At 48.2% G+C, this 24,225-nt stretch overlaps 1 protein-coding gene across 11 annotated transcripts in view; it reads right to left on the bottom strand.

The window, feature by feature from the left end:
- The window catches only part of TENM4 (teneurin transmembrane protein 4), an 861,213-nt gene that overhangs the window by 135,960 nt on the left and 701,028 nt on the right, over positions 1-24,225 (bottom strand). For all 11 annotated transcript variants that reach the window (XM_070457221.1, XM_070457226.1, XM_070457220.1 and 8 more), the window contains 3 exons: positions 23,636-23,737; positions 21,517-21,711; positions 15,195-15,395 (listed from right to left, as the gene is read on the bottom strand). In XM_070457221.1, coding sequence (XP_070313322.1) covers positions 15,195-15,395; positions 21,517-21,711; positions 23,636-23,737 — 498 coding nt within the window. The remainder of the gene's footprint in view (positions 1-15,194; positions 15,396-21,516; positions 21,712-23,635; positions 23,738-24,225) is intronic.

The following is a 24,225-nucleotide window of genomic DNA, read 5'->3' as shown; positions in this document are numbered from 1 at the left end:
TCAGTACTTTCTGACTAAATGCTAGAAGACTGGGGCCTGGGTGGAATCCTTTGATGTACTATAGAGTACACAATCCACAGAGTAGACCTGGATTCAGACTTGGACTGCCCAGTGTCCTTGGGTTCTTGTGGAGTCCTTGGGAGAATTACTTAATCTCTCTGCATCATACTTCTCCTCCAAAATGGGGAGAGTAGTGGTGATAACGGAAGGAAAGGGCAAATGTGTAACTGTGTTATGAAATGTGCTCTATAAAACTGCACTGTGCACATTGCTATGTACACAACTGATTGAGGGGACCTAAGGCATCCTGTTTTTCCGGTAGTCATGTACAGATGTGAAAGTTGGGCCATAAAGAAGGCTGAGTGGTAAAGAATTGATGCTTTTGAATTGGGGTGCTGGAGAAGAGTCTTGAGAGTCCTTTGGACAGCGAGGCGATCAAACCAGTCCATCCCAAAGGAGATCGGTTCTGAATATTCATTGGAAGGACTGATGGTGAAGCCGAAGCTCTAATGCTTTGGCCACCTGATGTGAAGAGCCGACTCACTGGAAAAGACTCTGATGCTGGGAAAGACTGAAGGCAGGAGGAGAAGAGGGTGGCGGAGAATGAGATGGTTGGCTAGTGTCACTGACGCAATGGACAGGAATCTGAGTAAACTCTGGGAGACAGTGAAGGACAGAGGAGCCTGGTGGGCTGCAGTCCACGGGGTCGCAGACAGTCAGACATGACTTAGCAACTGAACAGCAACAACCAGACACCCAGTATCAGCGCAGCTCTGAGTCACCCGGAAGAGATGCACCTCCCTGAAGAGCAAACCAGTTTCCAGCAGGGGCCTCAAGCTTCGGGTATGAAGTTACACAGCACCGCACCACCAGTCAAGACGAAACAGGCTTCAAAACTGTGTGTGTAGCCTCGGCTTCCTCTTGAAATCAGGTGGAAAGCCCTAACTGTCCTAAAGTTCTCATTCCAGGTCTGTAAAGTTCTTGACTCAACTGTACAGGGCCTTGGGGATGAACCAGGTCAGGGCCAAGGACGCCTTAGCACTTCTGCTGGGAAAAGCCACACCCAGAGCACTTCCCCCTCCCCACCCGCCCTGTGCACAACCTCACTGGTGTCTGTGTCTATCTTCTCTTTAGACCAGAAGCCTGCCTGCCTGCAGGCTCTAGCATTTATTCAAATCTTGGGTCCCTGGCAGCAGGCACCAGATCTGGCACCGAATGTGCTTTCAATAAATATTTGTTGAAAGAACAGATGAATTAAAAAAAAAATCTCATGGAAGAGATGTTATATCACTTGGCTCAACTCTATCCCGGCACCATATTGTACCAAATTTACTTGCTTAAATATGGTCACACAGGAGTTCAGTCTCCTTTGTATTTAACTGTCTTAGAAACTTATCTTCTCCAACCTCCGACTGGAGCTTGCAACCTTTAAAGTGTCTCAGTTCTTACACACTCACTCACATCTTTCTTCACACCAATGCCCACACCCATCCCCTTTCTATGATGCAGATGCAGGTGGACACATGATGAAGAGATGAAGAGGTTGGGGAAATATATATGGTTTGGCTGTTAGTTAACTGCGCTCCAAAGTGTATACGTGAGGGAAAGGCTGCCCCAGGCTCCTCTCATTAAATGTTAATCCCCATATGAACCTGGACAAAGCCTGGGACCTATCACAGCTATGTTTTAATTTGTCTGGATTTACTTTACCATCCCCTTCATTAAAATAACTGGTAAGGGAAGCTGTGTCTTTCCTCTAAAGGGATAGACATATATAATTTTCCTATAAAATTTCTTCCACTTGGAAAGATGCTCAAAATTGACACAAGTGGGAGACAGAGGGGACCCCATGCAATGATCTGTGTGCTTTCTTCCTGAGCAAGAGACAGATGCAGGTGAAGCTGTCTTTAAAATTCCAGGGATGTGAAAGTTGAGCTGTGCCCTCCTGGGAAGACTGTAATAAGTCTGTATTTGGCATTAAAAGGGATAATAGTGAGAACTGTTCTATTCTGCTTAGGATCTGAGGTTGTTAGAGTGATCTTAAGAAATTTTAATAAGCATTAAATAATTTTAAATGGCATCACTGACTCGATGGACATGATTTGAGCCAGCTCCAGGAGTTGGTGATGGACAGGGAGGCCTCTGGTGCTGCAGTCCATGGGGTCGCAACGAGTCGGACACGACTGAGCGACTGAACTGAACTGAATTTTCAATGGTTTCTACTAGGACTTTCTGTTGCATCACTAGCTCACCTGAGTTAGTGCACAGTTTGGGGAATTTGTCTGAAATCCTGGTCCTTGAAAATTCCTTAGGAAATTTCTCATGAAGTCCTTGGATACTTCAAGTGTGTCCCTACACCGAACAGCATTTGGGGCAAATTACAGAACCACTGTTGATGGCACATAAATAATATCTCACTAAATTCTCACAACATCCCTGCAGTTATATTTGTACTCCCTTATCATCACTGAGCAAACAGCTTGGAGAAATTAAGTGACTTGCTCAGAGGCACTTAGCTAGAATGAAAGGTGACTATGATTAACACAACTTTTTTGGTCTGTAAGCAGCGGGATCTGGTTTAGGCAAAACCTCAGATGTAATGTGACATATGTCCTTATTAATTATGTATTACATCATCACCCCAGCTAGACTAGAGAATCTCTGAAATCAGAATCTGAGTCTCCTTTCTCACCCTGACTCAATGTTTATTGTGTTCAGTACTTTTCCTTTCGTTTGTCCCTATATCTGTCTTTTCAACCTCCATTCATCTATCTGCCTGTCCATCAGGCCATCCATCTGTCCATCTACCCATCATCCAATAGGCTGTTCAGTCAACAGGCCATCTAACTGCCCATTCATTCATCAATCTTCCATCCATCCATCCATTCATCTATCCACCCATCCATCTATTGTGTGACTTGGGCAAGTTATTTCAACTTTCTGTGCCTCAGCTTTCTCATCTGCAAAATAGCCTTCTCATCACCAACATCTCAGGCTCCTGTGGGGTTGAAACAAACAGCATGTAATGTGCCTAATGTCACAAACACCTTTTGTAGAGTAGTAGTAGAGTTAGTTGCTCTTCACGTCCGACTTTGCAACCCCATGGACTGCAGCCCGCCAGGCTCCTCTGTCCATGGGATTCTCCAGGCAAGAGTACTGGAGAGGGCTGCCATTCCCTCCTCCAGAGGATCTTCCCAACCCAGGGATCAAACCCGGGTCTCCTGCATGACAGGCAGATTCTTCACCATCTGAGCTACAGGGAAGTTCTGAATGTGGCAACCACTTTATGTTTACATTCTAGAAGAGCCAGGGGAAGGGGGGTGGTTTGAAGATACTGGGGAAAGCAAGGGAAGGGTGTGAGCAACTGAGGTGCCTCTCAAGAACTGGAGAGGACTAGACGTGGGGCCTAATCAGGAGGTCAGGCTTCCAGGGCCTCGTGCCCTCGGGAGAGGTGAGTGGCAGAGACCTGTGCAGGGCACAGGCGAGGATGAGGAGAGAGCATTAATCCATGGCCTCGGTATTCTCAGGGAAGGAGGAACCTCCACTGAGCAGGAGGCTGATGGAGAGATGTGGACATCTGAAAGAGCCCCTTGGGGACTGAGCATAAGAACTTACAAAGTACAGGACGAACTGCAGCTGGAAGGACTCAGGAGAGGCTAACAGCGTGAGCACGATGTGATTTGAGTTACGGTGCTCTAAGGCCTGGCCGTAAGATCAGAGACAGTGAGTAGCTGGAATAATCCTGGGTTTTGCAAGGTGGATGCGGAAGACAGGCGCAGACATGGGGAGCTGAGAGTGATGAAAGAAGGCAGCTGGAGATGAAGGACTAAGGGGGAATTGGACGAGAAGGAGGGTGAGCCAGGAGATGCTGGGCAAGAAGTGGCTTGGACGTAACCAGGGAATTGCCTTTGGGAGGGTTAGGGGTAACAGAGAAAAAGAGGAGGAACACTTAGAAGGGCAGTTTTCATGGTCAGAGCATGAGAAGGCATCTTAGAGATCCTCTAACCATCCTGTGGACAACATGGGCCAAATACAGGAAGTGCACAGTGACATGTAGGTTGGTACTTGAGCAAGAATGTGACGGCTGCCTTAAGAAATGCTCATGTAAGGGGCCAGCCAGACAAATGGCTAAAAGAGGGGGTGGGCTCACCCCTCTGTGCCTCTGGACAGGCTGTTTTCATGGTCCAGGTGTTCCTTTCCCCCAGTCTTTACATGTTGAACTCTGGCTCCAATGCTACCTCTTCCTTGAAGCCACCTTCCAATTTCCCAACTGGAAGCGGCTTCATCTCCTGCCTTCCCAAAGCACTCTATGCACACCTTTCTTTATCAGGGTTATTAGTCTACCTGTGTTGCCTCCAGAACCCTGCTGTCATCAGATCAGTCTCTGCATCCCACAGTGAGTCTCATATAGAACATGTATCTTTAGACTGCATCCACCAGGTTCCAGTGCCCTGAGGCAGGGTACTCCACCTAACTATTCAAGGCCCTATGATTTTGCACAGGACAGAAGCCTTGATTTAGGCAAGCTGGATATAAAAGCCAGTCTGGTACTTCCCAGCTCCGGGAAACAAACACTGCACATAGCTGAGTCTTATTTTTGTCATTTCTAAAATGGTAGTAATGACTGAATCTGAAAATTGAAAATATATTGAGCATCTACTATATGACAGGTACCCTTACATACTGGGGATTCAGAAATTGTATTAAATTACTTCTATCATCAAGGAACTCAAGTCTATCTAGGTGTATACATGGGCATAAAGCTGGCCACCATGTCTGGCACACAGTAGGCTAATTACAACTTAACTTTCTCTTCCACAGGCCAGAAACCCCTGCATTTTGAATGATTTGGCTCAAATATAGTGCTCTCTCTCCCTCCCCCACAAAATTGGGCAGATGGCTTTTGAGTCTCAGTGCAGGTTTCAGGAAGCAGCCAGAAGGGAGGGAGGCACAGGAAAGGGGCGTCTGACTCCTTCACAGTAATTAGTCTCTTTTTGACATTGAGGCCAAAGCCAAGTCACTCTCCTGTGCCTCTCACCCTCTGTCCCTGTTATGGCAGAGTCAGAGCTGCTCCAAGCTGCACCTCGGCTCCCCAGGTCTAGATGGCAGGGAGCTAATGAGCCTTGGAAACCACACGGCCTTTCACCTCACTCAGGGAGCTCGGAAAGCTTTCAAACCAAGCAGAAAAGTGGATTCCAGTATGTCAGTGCAGAGCGGTCTCCAATCTATTCTCCCAGGACCAGAATTTCAAGCTTTGTGAAGCACCTATCACAGGAAGTAGGAAGCCACCACTACTCATCCTAACTGGAGGGTATCTGGCTTCCTGATTAGGGGAGTTCAAAGCTAGCACAGGGGAGGCCTTCAGACAGTCTGACTTAGCTGAAGGGTAACAAGCCAGGACTGGAGAAGCAGAGAAACCAAAAATGGTGACTGGGATGTGTATCTTTAGCTGGGGCTGAATCAATGCCCACGTAAAAGGGCCCACGTAGGTAAACCGAGAGACATCTGGTGCTGAGACCTCCAGCCCTGACGCCCTTTGTGAAGGCCTGCCTCTCCATCCAGTCACATGCTCATCCATCTAACTCTTCCTGATCACCTCCTCCTGGAGGTCCCCTGGGCACCTCCAACTGCATGCCAACATTAGAGAAAGCTAGCTAAAGCCAAACCTGACCATGTTGCAGATCTGCCTGAAATGTCCCAGTGGCTTCCACTGACAGACGAAATCTAAACTCTTTCCATGCCATTCATGATCTGATGCCTGCCAACTTCCCCACCTCAGATTCCTCTCACTACTGCCACAAATATCCTAAGCTAAGCTACTCCAAGTTTCAGCTTCCCGGGTGACTCAGTGGTAAAGAATCTTCCTGCCAATGCAGGAGACGCAGATTCAATCCCTGGGTTGGGAAGATCCCCTGGAGAAGGAAATGGCAACCCACTCCAGTACTCTTGCCTGGGAAGTCTGACGAACAGAGAAGCCTGGCGGGCTGCAGTCCACGGGGTCAAAGGAGTCAGACATGATGTTGTGATAAAAGAAATTCATTTCAATGTATGACAAAAACTACTATAATGATGTAAAGTAATTAGCCTCCAACTAATAAAAGTAAATGGAAGAAAAATAATAATAATAAAATAAATAAATGAATAAAATTTAAAAAAAAAAAAAAAAAGAAGAGCAGCAAGCTACTCCAAACTGCTTCTCTTTCCTAGAAAAAGCCATGATCTGTCTCATCTATGTACCTGCTGCAAATCTTTGACTTCCACAATGGGCTGTCTCAAGATGCCTGCCTATCTTCCATCTCTGGCAACTCAAATTTAACCTCCATACCCACCTTAAATCTCACTTCCTCCAAGAAGCCACCCTAATCACCCCAGCTGAAAGCAACTGCTCTTTTCCTGAACCTCGGTAGTATCACCAGGTCCACACTGGTCATGATCCAATTTATACAGTGTCACCAAATGAAGTGGTACCTTGTCAACCTGATTCATGATCCTCAGACAGTATCCGTGTAAAAGAAAGTAAGAAAATGTTCTACTTTCTTACTTAAAAGAAAGTAGCAAGTGTTCGTCACTCAGTCATGTTCAACTCTTTGCGACCCTATGACCTGTAGCCTGACAGTCTCCATGGCCATGGGATTTCCCAGGCAAGAATACTGGAGTGGGTTGCCATTTCCTTCTTCAGGGCATCTTCCCGACCTAGAGATCAAACCCAGGTCTTCTACATGGCAGGCAGATTCTTTACCATCTGAGTTAACCTTGGTAACAGCCAATGGCAGAGTTATGCAGGGGATAAGTGTGGGCTCTGAACCCAGAGAAGGCTGGATATGAATCCTTTTTTCCTCCAGAGTGCCTTTGGGAAAAATCACTTAAGCTCCCTGAACCCTGGTTTCCAGAGGATAACACCGTCTGCAATGTCAGAGGCTTATGTATTTGTGTTCAAATAAATCATGAAGCACATACATGGAGGAACTCTGTAAAATGTAAATAAAATTTCCATTCAAAGAATAGTCAATATTTTAAAATTACAAGTTGCCATATCAGCAGTTTGATTCAGGAAGACAGCCAGAGATTCTGTACAAGGTTATCAGCTTGGGCATCCAAACAGAAACCTAATTCTGAAGCCCAATTTCAGGAGGGCTTGTATTTGCACATTGAAGAGCTCCAATTGTGAACAAAAATGTTCCAGGGCTGTTGGGGAAAATTCTACTAAATTACTAAGCTGCCAGCTTCTGGTTTATCAACCTTTACCTCTGGCAGTATTTAGCAGCATGCCTGTTTGGGCCCAATTTCCCAGTCTGGTTAAATTTTAGGAACTGACCATCTCCTTGTGTCTAAGCATCCACACTACTTCCCAGACAACTGGTGGGTTCTCCTCTGCCTCCTTCCAACATACCCTCTTCTTTCTCTGCTTCACTGTCAGTCTCTCGAATATTTACTATTCTGAAGTTCGATTTTAGGTTGTTACTTGCTGTTGGGAAGGGGCCCGGGAAATATCAAGTCTCAATGGACATGATTCCTTGGGTGAAATTCTAACCCTGGGTTTCCCCTCCTATAACATACCTATACAAAAATAGCCCAGCCTGATCATTTCCTTTTGATGTTTAATTGGATGTTGGTGCTGTGCTTTCTGGGCTGAGAAGCTAATGCTTCTTAGAGAGGGAACAATTCCTGCTACATAAATGAGACTTGTAACAGGGGAGAATGCTCAACATTGAATCTAATTTTCTCTCCCATCCATGAACAGAAGACAATTTCTCTGGCATTATAGCATTTCACTCAGTCTTTCCATCATTAATAAGAATTAAATTCTGTTCCCTCAAATCTAAACATAATTATAGTTTGCCTCGTAAATAAAATTGAATTACCTTTTTCAAAATTTAGCACTAATGCAACTGCTATGTTTAGAGCTTTATTTTTTAACTCTGCGGCTACTTTCAGCTTATTTTTTTAAGCATTGGGCTTATTTTGCTGTCGACTGTGAGTTAATTTGGTAACAGCTTTTCTGTTCTGTATCTATCTGGTCATTATTGTTATTAATTATGCTTTCTGGTTTGCTTTCCTTTTTGGTAGGGGAAGACAGTATTAGAGAAGAAATTTGAAACTCAGAGGCTCTGAGTGAATTCTAGAAAGTTCCTGTGAGTTGAGGTAGGACCTGGGCTAAGTTGCACTGACAAGAGTTCCAGAAAGGGCCTTAATGTGGAGTCTGCAAGGAAAACCTTCACTGTGAACTGAAACATTTTCAAACTGAGATTTACAGCAGGACATTCAGTAACTTCATGACTGGGACCCTGCCTCCCTCTCTGGCCTCACTTCACCATCTACCCCAGGGCTCCAGTCAGATGAGGAAGGACTGCTCTGTACTTCTGCACATGCTGTTCCCTCTGCCTGGACCGGCCTCCTCTCCTTTGCCACCAGAAGCCCACTTCGGTCCCCTCTACCATCTGGCTCACAAGTGTCCGTCTTGGGGAGGACCCTCCCAGGCTCTTCCCTGGCCCCCTTGTGGCTGAGCACACACGCCCGCCCTTGTGCACGCCAATCCCACCACACACATGTCGGTCAGAGGTCTTAACGCCACATGACTAGGTACTGCCTCCTGAATGGCCTGAGGAAGGCTGAGCCTTGATGCCGAGGCCCAGCACTAGTGCAGGACCTGAGGAGCGCAGATCCGTGAGGCCAGCACACGGGGAGGCCAGGAAGGACCGTGAGTGCATGGAGCGGACGTGTGTGCCTGCAAGCAGTGGGCGTCCATCCGGAGCTGTGCTGGGATGCTCTGCGGAGGCTGTGCTCCTCTCTCGGCCCAGTCCCTGAGCAGAGGCCGATGCTAACACCCTGGTGACCTTGTGCTGGGGTTTGGGGATAAATGTGTTGGCATCTTAGCAACTCCTCGTTTAGACTTGATGATCAGAGTGGGGCAGGGGCTGGGGGAAGCTGAAGGTGACAGTTTCAGAAACCACAAGGAAACCAAGTTTCTGAGAAAGAAAGTGAGTTGTTCAAGGGCCTATAGACTCTAGTTAAGGTTTGGCTCCAAACCTTCACCATATAAACTTCCCTCAGACTTCAACGGTTAGTGTCAAAGGACTATTTGGCTAATTTAGCTTTAATCATGCATTCTAAAATTATACATTAATACTTTATTTATTGAGCCCTGAGTGCCAGCCACCATGCCAAGCATTTTATAGATACAAATTAAAGCTAATTTAAAAAACAGCCCTGAAAGGCAGGTATCATTAGCCATATTCTTTGGATAAGCTGGATCTTAAAAATCTAGCTTGGTCCCACTCCAAATCCCATGCAATCCTTTCTGACTGCACATGCTACCACCAAATCCATACCACTGAATCTCTAAAAGATCCCCACCTGTTATTCCATGAGACTCAATTGCAATGAAATGATAAGAATCATAAACCACCAGCATGAGCATTTTACAATCCGAATCTCTGCCATGTACTGCTTCTATGAGCCAGCAACCCAAAGGAATAAAATGTAGCGAGAGGGCCCTCTCAAATAAAAGTCATTTATGGAAGACAAGATTGGAGCGAGCCCACAGAGCAGTGGAAATGAGGAATGAATTTATGAGGCTGAGGACTGAGACGACTGGGCTGGGGTGGCGGGGAAGGAGGACTCAGGGAGAGCCAGCGAAGGGGCAAGTGATGGGTTTAAGGGATCGAATCGGAAATGGTATTCTGGAAAATGCCGCAGAGCCTGAAATCTTCCTTAGGAGCTGTTAGGCTCCGAAACAAAGGCAGGCTTTTCCAATTTTAAGGACCATCTCAAAAGAGGTTAAATTCCTCCCCTTTTTGAAAGCAGCTCTGAGCCAAGAGGCTGAAAAGCCAACTAAAGCACTTGGGGGGGGGTGGGGTAGGGAGAGAGTCCTTCTGCTCAGTGGGGCTGCTCACTGTACCCCTTTATGCAAAGCTGAGGAGGCATCCAGCCCTGCAGGGCCACTCCCTGGGGAAGAGGGCTGGAAGGAGGTGAGACGATGCCATTCTTGTCCAGGAGGGGTTCTGCCTGGCTGGCCCTGCACATGAGTGAGATGAATGTGAGCTAGGTCTGGAAAGTGAGAAGGGGCCCAGGGACTTGGTTTCAGCCTTACCGAGTGTAATGTGTGTTTGGGGGGGGGGGTGCGGGTGGCGGGGTGGAGTGCTCGTCGAAGGGATTAGACTGTCTGGCTGGTAGTGTGCTGAGATCTCCTTGGGCAGAGACTTTAGAGGAAAGCCCTCACTCTTCTCTGATGATTCCCTGCATGAGTCACTCATTCAGCAATCACCAGAACCTACTGGCTGTCAGGCTGTGCATGAGGGAGAACGACAGACCCTGCCTTCATGGGGCTCATGGTTTGGCAAGAGAGAGGCGCATGCATAATACATCGCTCAGCACACAGAAGAGCTTAGGAGAGGCCTTGGAGCCGGATCTGGGTTGAATCTGTACTGTACCACTTACAAATGAGGGGGTGCTGGAATTTAAGTTAAGGAATTTGACTCAGTTCTGAGCTTCAGGTTCCTTATCTGGAAAATGGAACTAGTAATACTGACATCAGAGGGTTCTTATGAACCTTCACTAAGATCATGGTTGAAAAGCACTTAAGTCAGTAGTTGGTACATGGTGAACATTAACAAACCAATGACTCTTTAATTAATGCTTCATCCTGTGGCTTCTCAGGGGAAAAGACAAGATTAATGGCAAAGAAACCTCTTTGGATAGAAATAAGGCTTGACGTAAGAGCTCAGGACTTAGAAACAGAGGGCCTACAACTCAAACTCTGCCACAGATTAGCTGAGTCACTCTGAGCAAGTCATTTCCTCTCTCCAGCTCTTTCCCATTTGTAAAACAATAGCAGTAGCAATCATCATCACCATTATTATCACTAACCTCATCATGACCATCCTCATCATCACCATCACCACCATCACAACCACTGCCATAACCACCAACACCTCCATCAACACCATCATCACCACCACCAGCATCACAAGCACTGCCATCACCACCACTAACACCTCCATCAACACCATCACCACCATCACCACCATCACAACCATCATAACAACTGTTCCCAAAGACTGAGGCAGTGAAGTCCCACTGGGCCCAGAGTTGACGACCAAGGTGTGTTGGGGGTAGGGGCTGGGACATACAACTTGTGCTCTTCCAAGCCACAGGGATCTATTTAAACAGTTATCTTATATGGTTTGTCAGGAGGGAAGACCACACCAATGAGGCAGGATTTAGGGAGGAATTTCTGAGATGAAATGGCAAGCCAAGCTGCTGAGAACCCACGGGCCTGAGTAAACACTTGTATAAAATCTGACTTCACTGTTTCCACAAACCTAACTGAAGTGCTGGGAAACTCGTCAGCTCACATTGCATTGCAGGCTGGTTGCTGAGTGCAGGGTGTGTTGATTTAAGCTGCTTTCATTAAATCCTGTTCTCTGTGCCAAACGGGCAAGACACTCATCTCAGGCAAGAGATGGGTTCTCCTTCCTTGGGGGCCCAGATAGTGGGGGCTCATTTCTGCCAGCCCCACCACCTAGAGCCAGGCCTACAGGATGCATCTCCCTGCCTGCGGCTCCTAACGGAAGGGCTCTGAGCAGTGCCTGTGCTGGCCCTGCCAAGCTACCTTTGTCGGGGTTCTGATTTGTGCCAATCTCGTGCTAACCATTTGCCCTGCATTTTCGCACTGAATCTGTACAATGAGCTCATAGGTAATTTACCTAAAAGAAGACGTAGGGTCATGGAGGTGACGTGACTTGCTGAAGCCACTCAGCTGGTGGGGACCAGGTCCCTGGAACCAAAGCTCAGTGCCTGTTCACGGCCCTGTGGCCAACTCCCTGAGCACAACAAAAACAGTCCCTCGGTTACAGGGCGTCTGCTCAGTGAGGCCTGCCCTTAGTTCTAGGGCCCAAACTCCATCGTTCCCAAACAGCTTCCACTCAGTGAAAGTGCTGTTGGAAGGGAGGGAGGCGGAGGCGTGAAGGTTCCCTCCTGCAGGCACTGTTCTTATGCACACCGGCAGTGCGCAACTTAATCCCCACATGACCCTCCGAGGCAGGTACTGGTACTATGTCCATTTTTTATAAGGGAACAACAGGCAAGTCTGTTTCCAGTGGTCCACTGGTTAAGACTGTACTTCCAATGTAGCAGGTGCTGGTTTGATCCCTGGTCAGGGAAAGAAGATCCTTCATGCTGCACAGTGTGGTCAAAAAAAAAAAAAAGGAAAGTCAAGTCCCTTGCTAATGCTAAGGTCATGCAGTTAGCATGTGCAGAGGCAGGATGGAGCCCAGACAGGTATGGCTGGGACCACCGGCAACGCCAATTTCACTAGCCTTCAAACTAGCTTCTGCTGGGAAGTGACGGCCAAAGAGGGGTGGCAGCCGTGGGAAGCAGTGCAGGGCGCTGGGCAGCAGGGCCAGGCTCGGCTTGGCCTCCCAGCTCCCGCAAACACAGGGTGCCTCACGTAAGTTGCTGAGCCTCAAGGTGAGGGTGGGGACCATACCATATCTGTTACTCTGCCTCACCAGCTATTGCTGCTTCTCTCTGTGTGTATGTTATGTTTGTGTGTGTGTGAAAAAGAGAAAGACAGAGTGATCTTTGTATGCTGTGAAGCATTCAACAAACAAATTGTTATCACTACTGCAAGCGGAGAGAGGAAATCTGAAGTCTTCTTTTAAATCTCCAGCCTCGTGGCAATCATGACACTGTTTTAGTCAGTTATAGGTCAGAGATTTAAAAACTATAATCCACGTTTCTGAAAGGGCACATTTCATCTTGCCTCTCTCAAATGTCTCCGTTAATGTCGAGGGCTCTCACCAACGCGTGTTTTAATCATACCCGTAACATAGCTAACCTTAACTGAGCCAATAGCATGGGCTGAGTAGTGTGCTAGGAGCTTGTATGCATTATCTTAAATAATCCTCTGAGTAAGGATTTCCCAAATACTAACCCCATGAGGTAGGTACTCTCATTATCATCATTTTACAGCTTGCAGGGGTGAAGCCACCTGCCCAAAGTTACAACTAGTAAACAGCAGGGCTGGCGTTTGAACTCATGGCCGTCAGACCAGGGGACTCCTCTTAGCACATGGAGCTCCGTGCCTCAGACTGGAGGCCATGTGCTTGATACCAGCTGTGGAGAGCAGGAGGCAGAGTTTAGGAAGATGGGCCCTCACAGCTCTATTCGAGTCCCTTTCAATGGGATCTTCTCTCTCCCTCTAAGGGGCCAACGAAAAGAATCCTTAGTGATCTCACTCAAAGTTAAACCTGCCTCTATCAGAGGCTGTGGAGTTTCATCGGGGATTAACAATGCACGGACAGTTATATTTCTATCATAAATTAGCTTTGTGGCCATATAATGAACAATACAACCCAGAGTAGCTATAAGAGGAACATTCATTATATTGCTATAAACAGAGCTATATAAAAAGAATTATTCCTAAGACTCCATGCATCTGCATTTGTGATGTCTTTACACAAGCTTTGCAGACAAAGTCCAAATTAGACCGCATGTGTGTGTGTGCCTGCGAGCATGCTTAAGTCGCTTCAGTTGTGTCTGATGCTTTGCGAGCCTATGGACTATAGCCTGACAGGCTCCATTGTCCATGGGATTCTCCAGTCAAGAATACCAGAGTGGGCTGCCATTTCCTCCTCCAGGGCATCTTCCTGACCCAGGGATGGAACTCGCAATTCCTGTGGCTCCTGCACTGGCAGGCAAATTCTTTACCACTGAGCCACCTGGGAAGCCCCTGAGACTGCATTTTAAACATCAATTCTCCATTCAGTGGGGAAAGGTAACTCCAGCTATCCCAAAGGCACGAATGCTGCACTGGATCTCATCTTTACAAAGGTGTCAACCATCTTTCCTGACCACTACCAAAACTGTTAATACACAAGATGATGAGCTGATCTGAGCTTCACTTTGTTTAAACAGTCTGGTGTGGTGGGGAAGGTGATTTAGGGTGAAGAAACATGGATGGCTATCACTTTTTAGCCATGTGTCCTTGGGCAAGATTACTTAGAAATTCTCTGGGCCTGCACTTCTATATTAATTGATGGCTCTTCATCTGTTTGTTTGCTCCGTCTCCTCCCTGCTTCCCAGAATGCAAGCTCTCCAGGGTAGGGACTTCCTCCCTCTTTACCCACTCTGAGTAGAAGAGTGCCTTGTTCAGTAAGTTTTCACTAATAAAATCTATGTACATAGGGAAAATGGGGATGATGATGCCTTCCTCACAGGGTTTTTGTGTGGATTAAACTGTTCAGGTGAGATGCTGGAAGTAACCACGCTTACCACATATCAGTACTGTGTTAGGTAATTCACCTATCTTCTCATCTACTCTTCACTTCAAGAGGGTCTCTAAATCATAAAGTGCTTATAAACAGAGGGTGCATGGGTGCATCCTAAGTTGCTTCAGTCGTGCCTGACTCTTAGCGACCCTGTGGACTGAAGCCCGCCAGGCTCCTCTGTCCATGGGATTCTCCAGGCAAGAATACGGGAGTGGAATTGCCATGCCCTTTACAGAGGGTGCTAATATATTATCCCTTAAACTCTGCATGTGTGAACTCTGGGGTGAATCAAATACCACAATCAAGAGTACATTCAGTCATGTGTTTGTCATTCATTCATTTGTCAGTGTCTATCGGGCAGCTGCTGTGGGCCGAGGGTATGCTGAATCCCGGGGATGTAGGGGTAAGAGATGTTTGCTGTCTTCCTGGAACTTACCATCTCGTAGAGGATCTGACCAGAAAGGCAGGTGGGGGCCACATCACTGAGTGCCCTAACTATTATATTGAATCTGGACTCCATCCTAGGGAAGAGGTGAACCCAGAGGCCCACCCCTGCAGGACTCAGGGAGCTACACTGTTCCCTATGAACTTGCCTCTAGGATGGCCACTGTAACGTGAAGGTGAGAAGTCAGTGCATCGCATCTATGGTAACTAACATGGTCAAGGGGAGATGCTTTGACTTTCAAGGCCATCATTACGAAAGGAATGGTGTGAAGACATGATGGATGAACTCTCTGTTCACCTAACAGTACAGGTGTTGAGGCTGGAGTTCAGCGGAAGAAGAAAGCGTTCGGGGTCTGGGTGACCACCTGCTACATGACCAAGGGCAGGACGAGGGCCCTGAACAGGACTGGAAGGCACACAGGTCACAGTGGCACCTCCCCCACCCCGTCCACGCCGCTCCCTTACTCTCCCCACACCTACCGATGGAACAGTCGTGTCCAGTCCAGCTCGGGTCACAGCTGCAGAGCCCGGTGTCCGGGAGGAAGGTTCCGTGGCCCGAACACTGGTCCAGGCAGGTGGCCCTGGGCGTCTCGCAGCTGGCGCCTCCCCAGCCCACAGAGCAGTGGCACTCGCCTCTCACGCAGACACCGCGGCCCGAGCACGTGGGGTCCATGCAGTCCACTGTGACACGGGGAGAGAGAGCACGGGTGAGGACTGGACCACTCAGGCTGGAGGCTTCTCTAAACAAAACGCTATGCCTGCACTGGGGCAGCCTCACACGATCGAGGAGAAGGACCCAGATGTCCATGGAAGTCTTGATAACACTTGATAACCGTGAAGAAAATGACTCTAGCAACAGTAGACCCGGGTTCTTGACTCCACCCAGTGGTCAACTGTTTATCTCCCGAGTCTCACTTCCCATGCCTGTAAAACATGGATACATAGTCCCACCTCTTGGTTTGAGGGTGCAGAGAGCAAGACATATATGTCCCTAACAACTGCAACAATGGAGAGAAAGACTTTGTTTTGTTCCCTTCTGTAGCTCCGCCTCCTAGAATACCGCCAAACACAAGGGAGGCACTCGAAACATCATCAGAGAACAAACTATTTGTGTTTGCCACATCACGATGCAGTTTTACTTCTGTGACTGTGGGACTAAAATAAACAAATTCCTTAATTTAAATGAGAATTTATTTTGCATTTAAATTCCCTTACATTTTATCATCCTCCCCAGATTCTGGTGATTGAGACAAACTTTCAAGCCTCACTTCCCACACATATATTTGTCTGGAAGTGCATCCAGGCAAACATTTCAATGATTATTCAAAATTACATACAGTGGCTGTATTTAGCTTCTCCTCAAGTTGGGGGGGGGGGTGGTGAACTACAAAGCTATAGCTCAAACCAAGCAACTCCCCACAGGCTCTTAGGGGCCAAGGTCTAAGTGGTCTCAAGAGACCACTCCCCAGAAGGAGGGAGGAGAATACTGTGAGTTACCTGCTCTTTGCTAGTGTGCTAGGAAGTGGGTCATAAACCTCATCAGGTTCCATTTTTGCAATAATCCAGTGAGGTACAGAGAAGGAAGCCGAGGCTCAGAGAGGTAAATGATTTATAGAAGGACTTCCAGAGCAGAATCTGAAGACAGGTCTGTCTGATTCTGAATCCGGTGATAGCCCTGCCCCTGGGACTAATTTTCCTAAACCAAAGCTTTAGTTGTGGGGTTACACAAAGTTACCAGAGACCATTAATCCTCTGCAAAGCATTTCACAGAAAAAAGGAGAAGAAGCATATTAGGGGCTAACTTAGCATGTGGCTCCAGTGCATGTGGAAAGTGCAAAAGGCAGTAGAGAGGAGACAGAATTGGCAAAAGGCTGGTCCACGTTCTCTGCTCAACCAAAGAGTTGTTAGATCACCCACGCACTAGAGGGAGAGAGGGAATTCTGTCTGTCTTGCAAGTGGAAGGGGACAGTGAGGTGGGGCTCACTGAGCAGCTGTTTTTAAGAGTGTTGATGGAGCTGCTATGAACGTAGCCAGATTCTCCCTTACAGGGGCTCATGAGGAAGCCATATGCTGCAGAGGAAATAGTTTAGCCTTTGACCTCTGAGGTCCTAAGGTCAAAGGTCACAAGACAAACCGAAATGGGTCTATGAGTATGGCTGTTGTCATGTGTCTGCTTTGAGCTTCCATGTATAAAGCAGGTTAGGCGAAATTTCCTACCTCTCAGGTTGCTATGAAGACCAAATGACACAGGATTTGAAAGGACACTATAAACTGTAAACTGTTGCAAAGAAGTTACCTGTCCACTCTACCAGGACATGACTTGGGCACTGTGGTTAGCACTCATTTATAATTCAGATGTGCTTCTACTTTATCTGTCAAGCTAAATTTTATAACCCAATGTACCTGACTTTTCCACAAGAGTCGGGAACTCAGCTGGAGTGTATTAGAGTCAAAGACACAAGTGGGCAGAGACTTTACTAAGAGCACCATTCCGGGAACAGGTTGTTTATTTTGAGGGTTAGCTTATTAAGAAAGCTCTTTCACTGTTTGGGTTTTTAAAGGCATTCAATGTAACTACTTCAGCTATATGTAAGAAGATCAAAGGTCTGGAGCAACCACTGGATTAAAAACATAGTAACGATAATAGCAACAGTAACAATTAGTGTTAAGTTTCTCTTCTATGCTATATCTTGCTATTAAACCTTTTATATACATTGTCTGATTTAACCCTAACAATAACCTTTGAGGTAGATACCACTGTTACCCTCCTTTTACAGATGAGGAAACCGAAGTACAGACGTTAAATAACTTGTCCAAGAATACACAGTGGTTAAGTGGACGATTTAAATTTGAAGCACTTTTTCCTGGTATAAATCTCTTGATATTTCCTTTGCAACCTTACTGGTTCCAGAATACATGTAACACATGAATACAGACATAAGCACACAAAATGGTTAAAAATAGAAATCAAAAGAAAACAAAACAATGAAAGAAAGGGGCAAAATGGAGACTTAATAAAGCCACAGGAAGGCAAAGAATCCGTTCCCTTGCAGTCTCTGGACACCACTTAATAATGGTTTACACATGACCTGCTGGAATTTCTGTTAATTAAAAATGATAAAAATAATAGTTGTGATAAATTTTCATGACCTGCCTCAGATCCCAGGACCTCAGAAGGATTATTCTGGCCCATTAGGCTGCTAGGATAATTCCCCAGACCCAGAAAATTTTCCAGTTTGACGGGAAATGACTCAGCAGTTCCTATCCCAAGACCTGTAAAGGTATTTCCCGTTCCGTGAGTGCCCGGACCCCAGGGTGGGGTTGAAGCTGTCTCTGAGGCGCCCTTGAGGTCGAATCTATAAATCTGCAGTTAGTGGAGCAAGCTGAGAGGGTGCCAAGTTCAGCAAGAGGTGTTTGGTGTCACAATCCTGTTTCTCAGACATAGTAAGTCTGATGTGGACCCAGAAACCAGCAAAGTGAATCCGATGTTCTCAGAAGCTGGTCCAGGCAGGGAAGAGCAGAAAGAACTGATGAGGGGCTACCTCTAGGCAATTCATCATCAATTAATCATTGCTTCAGGAGGTCAGCTTGGCAAAGCGAGCATGGAGCAGTGCAAAGGAGTTCTAAGGAGGCCCATGCCTTGGGGGCACGGCGGATCCAGGAAACCTTGGCTGAACTGACTGAGGTTCTTGCCAGAACATGGGCCCAAAGCCAGGGTGGTTATCTATGCCACAGTGACCCTCTGCCAAAGGTCCCATGTTGACTGTGCATCTGTACACCCTCTCTGGGGCCTCTAGGGAAGCGGGACCCCTAGGATGGCATGAAAATATTCTCTCTCCATCACACTGGGATAGTTTCCCTAACACTGTTTATTTGGCAGGACGCTGTGTGTAACATGGGAAGATCGGCAGGCTTGGGGTCGGGGAGCTAAAGGAATACGGGAGAAACTGGCAGGGAGATAGGCCCAGCTCTGGGTAGAAGACAGTCTAACTTAGTTTCTTCTTAGAAGAGGAGCCAAGCAGTCATATTTTGTTTTTCCCTTTGCAGTGCCTACCATTCAAGCCAAAATTTCTGGCAGATGCTTGGCCTGCTAATGAGAGGATGGGGCCTGCATGGCCAGGCTGCAAACACAGCTCGTCTCCCCAAATGTTCCACGCTTCGGTGACCACACAAGCTACCCCCGAGGCACTTCAGGACCCAAAACACAGCGGCTCACTTTTCACAGTAAAAGGTCGAGGTCAGCCCCTCTGCCCTTCCCCCAGCTCCCTCTAAGCGTTCTGTCGGTGCAGTTCAGGCTTTAAAAAAAAAAATATGGGACGATAAACTTCAAAAGCAAGGAGGAGAGAGCGAAAGCAGTCAGCTTGTTAGCTGATGTTTTATAAACACAGTGAAGAAACCTGTTAGAGCAGACAGGGGACCGGGGGATCCGGGGATCGGATGAAGGCCCAGGAAAGCCCCACTCAAAACACAAGGACTCTGCAAGGATGCTTCAGCAGAGAAACAGAATAAGAGGAATCAGTACCAGATGGCCCTTCTCGGAACAGAGACCAGGAGTGAAAACACTTCTTTTCAAACAGTAATGTAAATCAAATTGCTAAACAACTTCTATCTCTCTGTAAGTGACCTTGCCCTTTGGGGCGCTGCCCAGGGCTGGCTGATCAGAAGGACAACTTCTCCTCCTGGACCCACACGACACAGTGGGACCCAGACGGGGACAGCCCCACCGTTTCAGGAGGGATCTCCTCTTTGTTTCTCTTTTCTTTACAGCGACTTCACCCCGAAAGGACGAAAATGAAAAGGGGAAGGTCAGGATGAGAAAGCCAACGCCTTTGTTCAAGGGAACAGGGCCCCTGGTTGAGCTCAGACAGCCCGAGGTAATCCACATCAAAGTTAATAGGTCTGAATCAGGACCTCCAGTTACACTCGGGGAGAGCAGACAGCCCGTCTCTCAGAGGAGACGGATGCTTTCCAGACACTAATCCCTTCCCGCTCCCTGTTCTTTTAACACGGGCCCATTATGTTCTCTCATTTTAGGGGAAATGATGCTTTGAGAGGGAACTACTTATTATATCCCCAGTAGATTAGAAGACTAGCTCTCCCTGGAGCCTCTTGCACCCACTGGAGAAAGTGCTAGGGCCCTAGACAGTAAATAGTGGGAGGTTATGACCATTAGCATCACCCATCGGCTTCAAGGTCCATCCATTTTTAAAGGCCTTGGATACAGTGAATGGAGTGAAACTGGAAACATGCTTCAGCTGTCTCCAGAAAGTTGCTAACAATATAAGAGTTAACATTTAGGGAGCATTTCCTATGTGTCAGACACTGAACTATGTACTTTACATGAGTTGTTTAATCTAGTCCTCACAATGACATTCTGTGGAAAGGAATTCCCATTTTACAGATGAGGAGACGGAGGCTAGTGAGTGTGGCAGAACCAGGACTCAAACTCACATCTAATGCCAGAGTGTGTACTCTTGACGGCTACTTTCTATTGCTCGTGATAAGACACCCCCCCCCCCCCCCACCCATTGGGAAATCCCACGTGGTCAGGAGGAAAGAGAACAGGGTTTGAGGTGAGAAGACTTGGGCTGAGTTCCGGCCCTGCCATCAGGCAGTGCTATGACCATGGGTATGTTGATGCCCTTCCCTGGGCCTCAGGGTTTTAATATGTGAGATAGAACGGTTTGGCTTACTGCACCTGGCTAGGTTTTCTGGGGAACAACTAACGCCACTGCTGAGTTAGCAGTTCACTTGTAAACCTTGTTCTGCACAGGCATGTATTTACTTTATGAATGAGGGAGATACGCTTATGAACACCTAGGAGCTATAAACAAGACCACACACACACACACATATACACACATGCAGAGGGGTGTGACAGTGGAAGGCAACCTTTGGAGGTCTACAAGAGACGCATATTCAGAGATGGAGAGCAGAGATGCTTAAAGGGGAGGAGAAAGACCTCAGACTGTGGAGCCAGCAAGACTGGGCTCAAACCGGCTCTGCCATCCACAAGCTGTGGGACCTTGGGCAGGCCATTTGTGTCCCTGAGCCTCAGTTTCCTCAACTATAAAATGGAGATGATTACCCCTCCCTGGGAGGTGTGTGTGCATGCTCAGTCAGTCAATCACGTATGTCCGATTCTTTGTGAACCCATGGACTGTAGCCCGCCAGGCTCCTCTGTCCACTGGATTCTCCAGGCAAGAATACTGGTGTGAGTTGGCATACCCTCTTACAGGGGATCTTCCCGACCCAGGGATTGAACCTGTGTCTCTTATGTCCCCTGCACTGATAGGTAGGTTTTTCTTTTTTTACCACTAGCACCTACATGGCTCAAATGGTAAAAGAATTTGCCTGCAATGCAAGAGACCTGGGTTCAATCCCTGGGTCAGGAACGTTCCCTGAAGAAGGGAATGGAAACCTGTTCTAATATTCTTGTCTGGAGAATTCCATGGACAGAGGAGCCTGGTGGGCTATAGTCCATGGGGTCGCAAAGAGTTGGATACAACTGAGCTTTCACTTTCAGCACCTACTAGTGCTGGAAGGTAAATGACGCCAGGATTCTGGCCCAGAACCTTGCATACAGTTAGTGCTCAATACACACCCTTCTCTTCCCCTCCCTGAGCGGGACCTGTCCTCTCCCTTTAGGTTAGTGACGGCTGCCAGTGACGTCCTGGCTCGGGCTGGGGGTGGCGGTCACGGGCCTGCTCTGGAGGCTCCCTCTGCTCCCGGGGAGGCCCGTCTGCCGCCTCGGTCTCACGGGGAGGAGTGGAGCTGCCCCCCGCCCCACCTGGGGCCCTACCTTCCTCGCAGTTCTCGCCCTTGTAGCCGGGGTTGCAGATGCAGGTGCCCATGATGCAGGTGCCGTGGTGGCTGCAGGCCACGTCGATGCACTGGTTGGTGGGCACGTCGCACTCGGCGCCCTTCCAGCCGCTGTGGCACAGGCACCGGCCCTTCATGTACTGGCCGTTCCCGCTGCAGAGCACGGGGCAGGAGGCTGCGGAGACAGTGCCAGGAGTCTGGCATGGATGTGCGCCCCGGTATACCCCGTCGGTCCCTTCCCCCCCCACCCAGGGTTCAAGTGCTTTCCCATAATTCCCATGTGTGTCCACCTGTCTGCTTCGCTTGCTTTATTTCACTCCAGTTAAAACACGTCTGGAACTGTGGGTTAAAGTATAGCATGCAGGGCCTAAAGAATACAGCTGGGGCCCTCTGAACGTTGCTTTCTCCTATCCCCCTCATTACTGGTGGTCGCACACCGGTCGTCAGACTCCTTAGACAGGAGGCTTCAATCTGTTCCTTGGGCTGGCTGCAAAAGACAGCGTGGCCTCCTGCTCACCCCGCACCCCTCCAGCAGCACTCTCCTCCTAGTAGCACTGCGTTTCGCTTCCTCCATCCTCACGTGCTGGATCACTTGGTGTCATCTTTAACCCAGGCACTCTCCAGCTTTCCCCGTCCTTCTGGCCTCCACTCGAGCCCCACATGCCGCTGCTCCAATAAGAGAACAGCTGAGCCCAATGTGGCTCTTTAAAGTATTATCTTTCTACTTTGCCACTTAGCGTAAAAGGTTTTGTGATCATCTGTACGAAGGACACTATATAAAAATAAATTACGTTGCATTGTGCTCTAAGTACCGACAGCCTTACCGAGATACAATAAGGCTGTTTTACACGTGACTCTTAACTTTAAGTGCATATGGGATGAGACAGTAATTCTTGTTAGGAGGAATGCTTCATTTTCTCTCTGCACCACCTTCCCCCGGCTCCCACCTGGCCTCCTTCCTTTTTAAAGCACTCAGCAGGTAATCACTATGCTTCCTCAGGGCTGCTGGCTCTGCTGCGTCAGCCTGAGTCTATGCTGCTTCACGTTAGGAAGGATAAGCAGGAGCCCCAGAGCAGCATCGCGGCGTGGCATTTGGAGGGCGCTGTGTCCTCAGCTTGGAAAGCCATCTCTGCCTTCCGCTGATGAACAAACTCAGGATCTGGTCTCCGTGCCAACGTCACTTCACCTGCAGAGCCTTTCCTATTCCTCATTTCACCCTCCTTCCACGCTGACAGATGTTTCTGCATCTAACTTGCTCTAGGCTGCTTCACCTGTCACTAACTGCTCTGTCATCATCTGTTTCTTTGTCACTCTCCCAGACTGAGAGGTCCTGGGCTTCAGTCTTGCTCAGCATTGCAACCTCAGTGTCCAGCACAGGACCAAGTCCTAAAGTGCTCTAAGCAAACGCCTGTGGGATGAGGGAAGAGGTGGAGAAACCAAAGGAAGGGCGCTTTTCGTTTCCCCAAGGGGAGTGCCAAATTCTCAGGACCACCGATCATCCTGTAGCATTTTTCTTGTTAATTCTTCCAGGATGGAAACGAAACCTGAATGCTCAGGCAAATCACAGGCAGCCTTTAAACGCTCCCCACAGTGGTTACCATTCGCATCCTACATGCCTGAAGAGGAGGCAGCATTAGGGTCCCGTGTGAAGAGGAGTCTCGCCTCCCAGTCCCTCCCCTCGGGGGTCTCAGCTAATACCCCGCTTGCGCTGTAATAAGACACCAAAGGAGCAGCAGCTCAGGCCCTCCCCAAGGCCAGAGACAAACCACATTCACTGGAGATGAACTTCAAGGACGCTCGGCAAACGCTGACCGGTCCTCCAAGGGGAAATCTACTTCTGCAAAGGACCCTGTGGCCACCGCTCTGGTTTCCACAATGGACACGGGTTCCCTGTGGCCGCCCTTCCCTCCTGATCTCCCCGGGCGTGCGCCGTGGATAACACGACCTGGACAGGGCTCTGCCTGCAGACCTCCCCCGCAGGGCTTCACAGGACTGGCCCCTGCGAGCCCTTCTCGCAACAGGCAGGAGCTGGCCGCGATTTCTGCCCTTGCCCTGAGAATGGGGACCCGCAGGCTCCCGGGGTGGGGCGGGGTGCTCACCTCGGCCGCAGTCAGGGCCCAGGAAGCCCAGGAAGCAGTGGCAAGTCCCGGAGATGCAGTCGCCGTTACCATAGCAGTTGCTGGGACAGTTATCCACCGACTCTGCGGGGGAAAAGAGAGACACAGCTGCAAACAGAGGCTTCTTTACCCGAACAGAGGGCCTGGGAATCCAGCCTCGGCCTATCCAGGGCCCACACATTCGAGCGCTTTTGACGCAGTCACTGTAAGTCGCTGAAAGGAGTCGATAAAGTTAAAAATGTATGTTCTGTTTACTCCTGCTGAGGTACATCTCAGCTGACATTAAGAGATGTGTTTGGGGAAATGTGTCCCTAAACCAATTTTTTATACATCAAATTCGTATCTACAAATGCAGAGAAATTTTTCGGCTAAAAACACTGGGAGCAGATACATGGTTTAACCTGTTAGTGGTTATCTTTGGAGGCTGGGTGATACGTATGGTCTTGACACTTTTTTGTGGTTTATATTTTTCTCATAGTAGGCTGATAATCTGTGAATCCAGTCCCCCCCCCCCCCCCCGCCCCAGCCCCATCACAAAACTACTGGGGATTTGTAAATCGGTCTCTTCCCAC

Source organism: Odocoileus virginianus, chromosome 28, assembly GCF_023699985.2.
Source record: "Odocoileus virginianus isolate 20LAN1187 ecotype Illinois chromosome 28, Ovbor_1.2, whole genome shotgun sequence".
Taxonomy (NCBI): Eukaryota; Metazoa; Chordata; class Mammalia; order Artiodactyla; family Cervidae; genus Odocoileus; species Odocoileus virginianus.
This window is presented reverse-complemented; position numbering and strand designations above follow the sequence as displayed.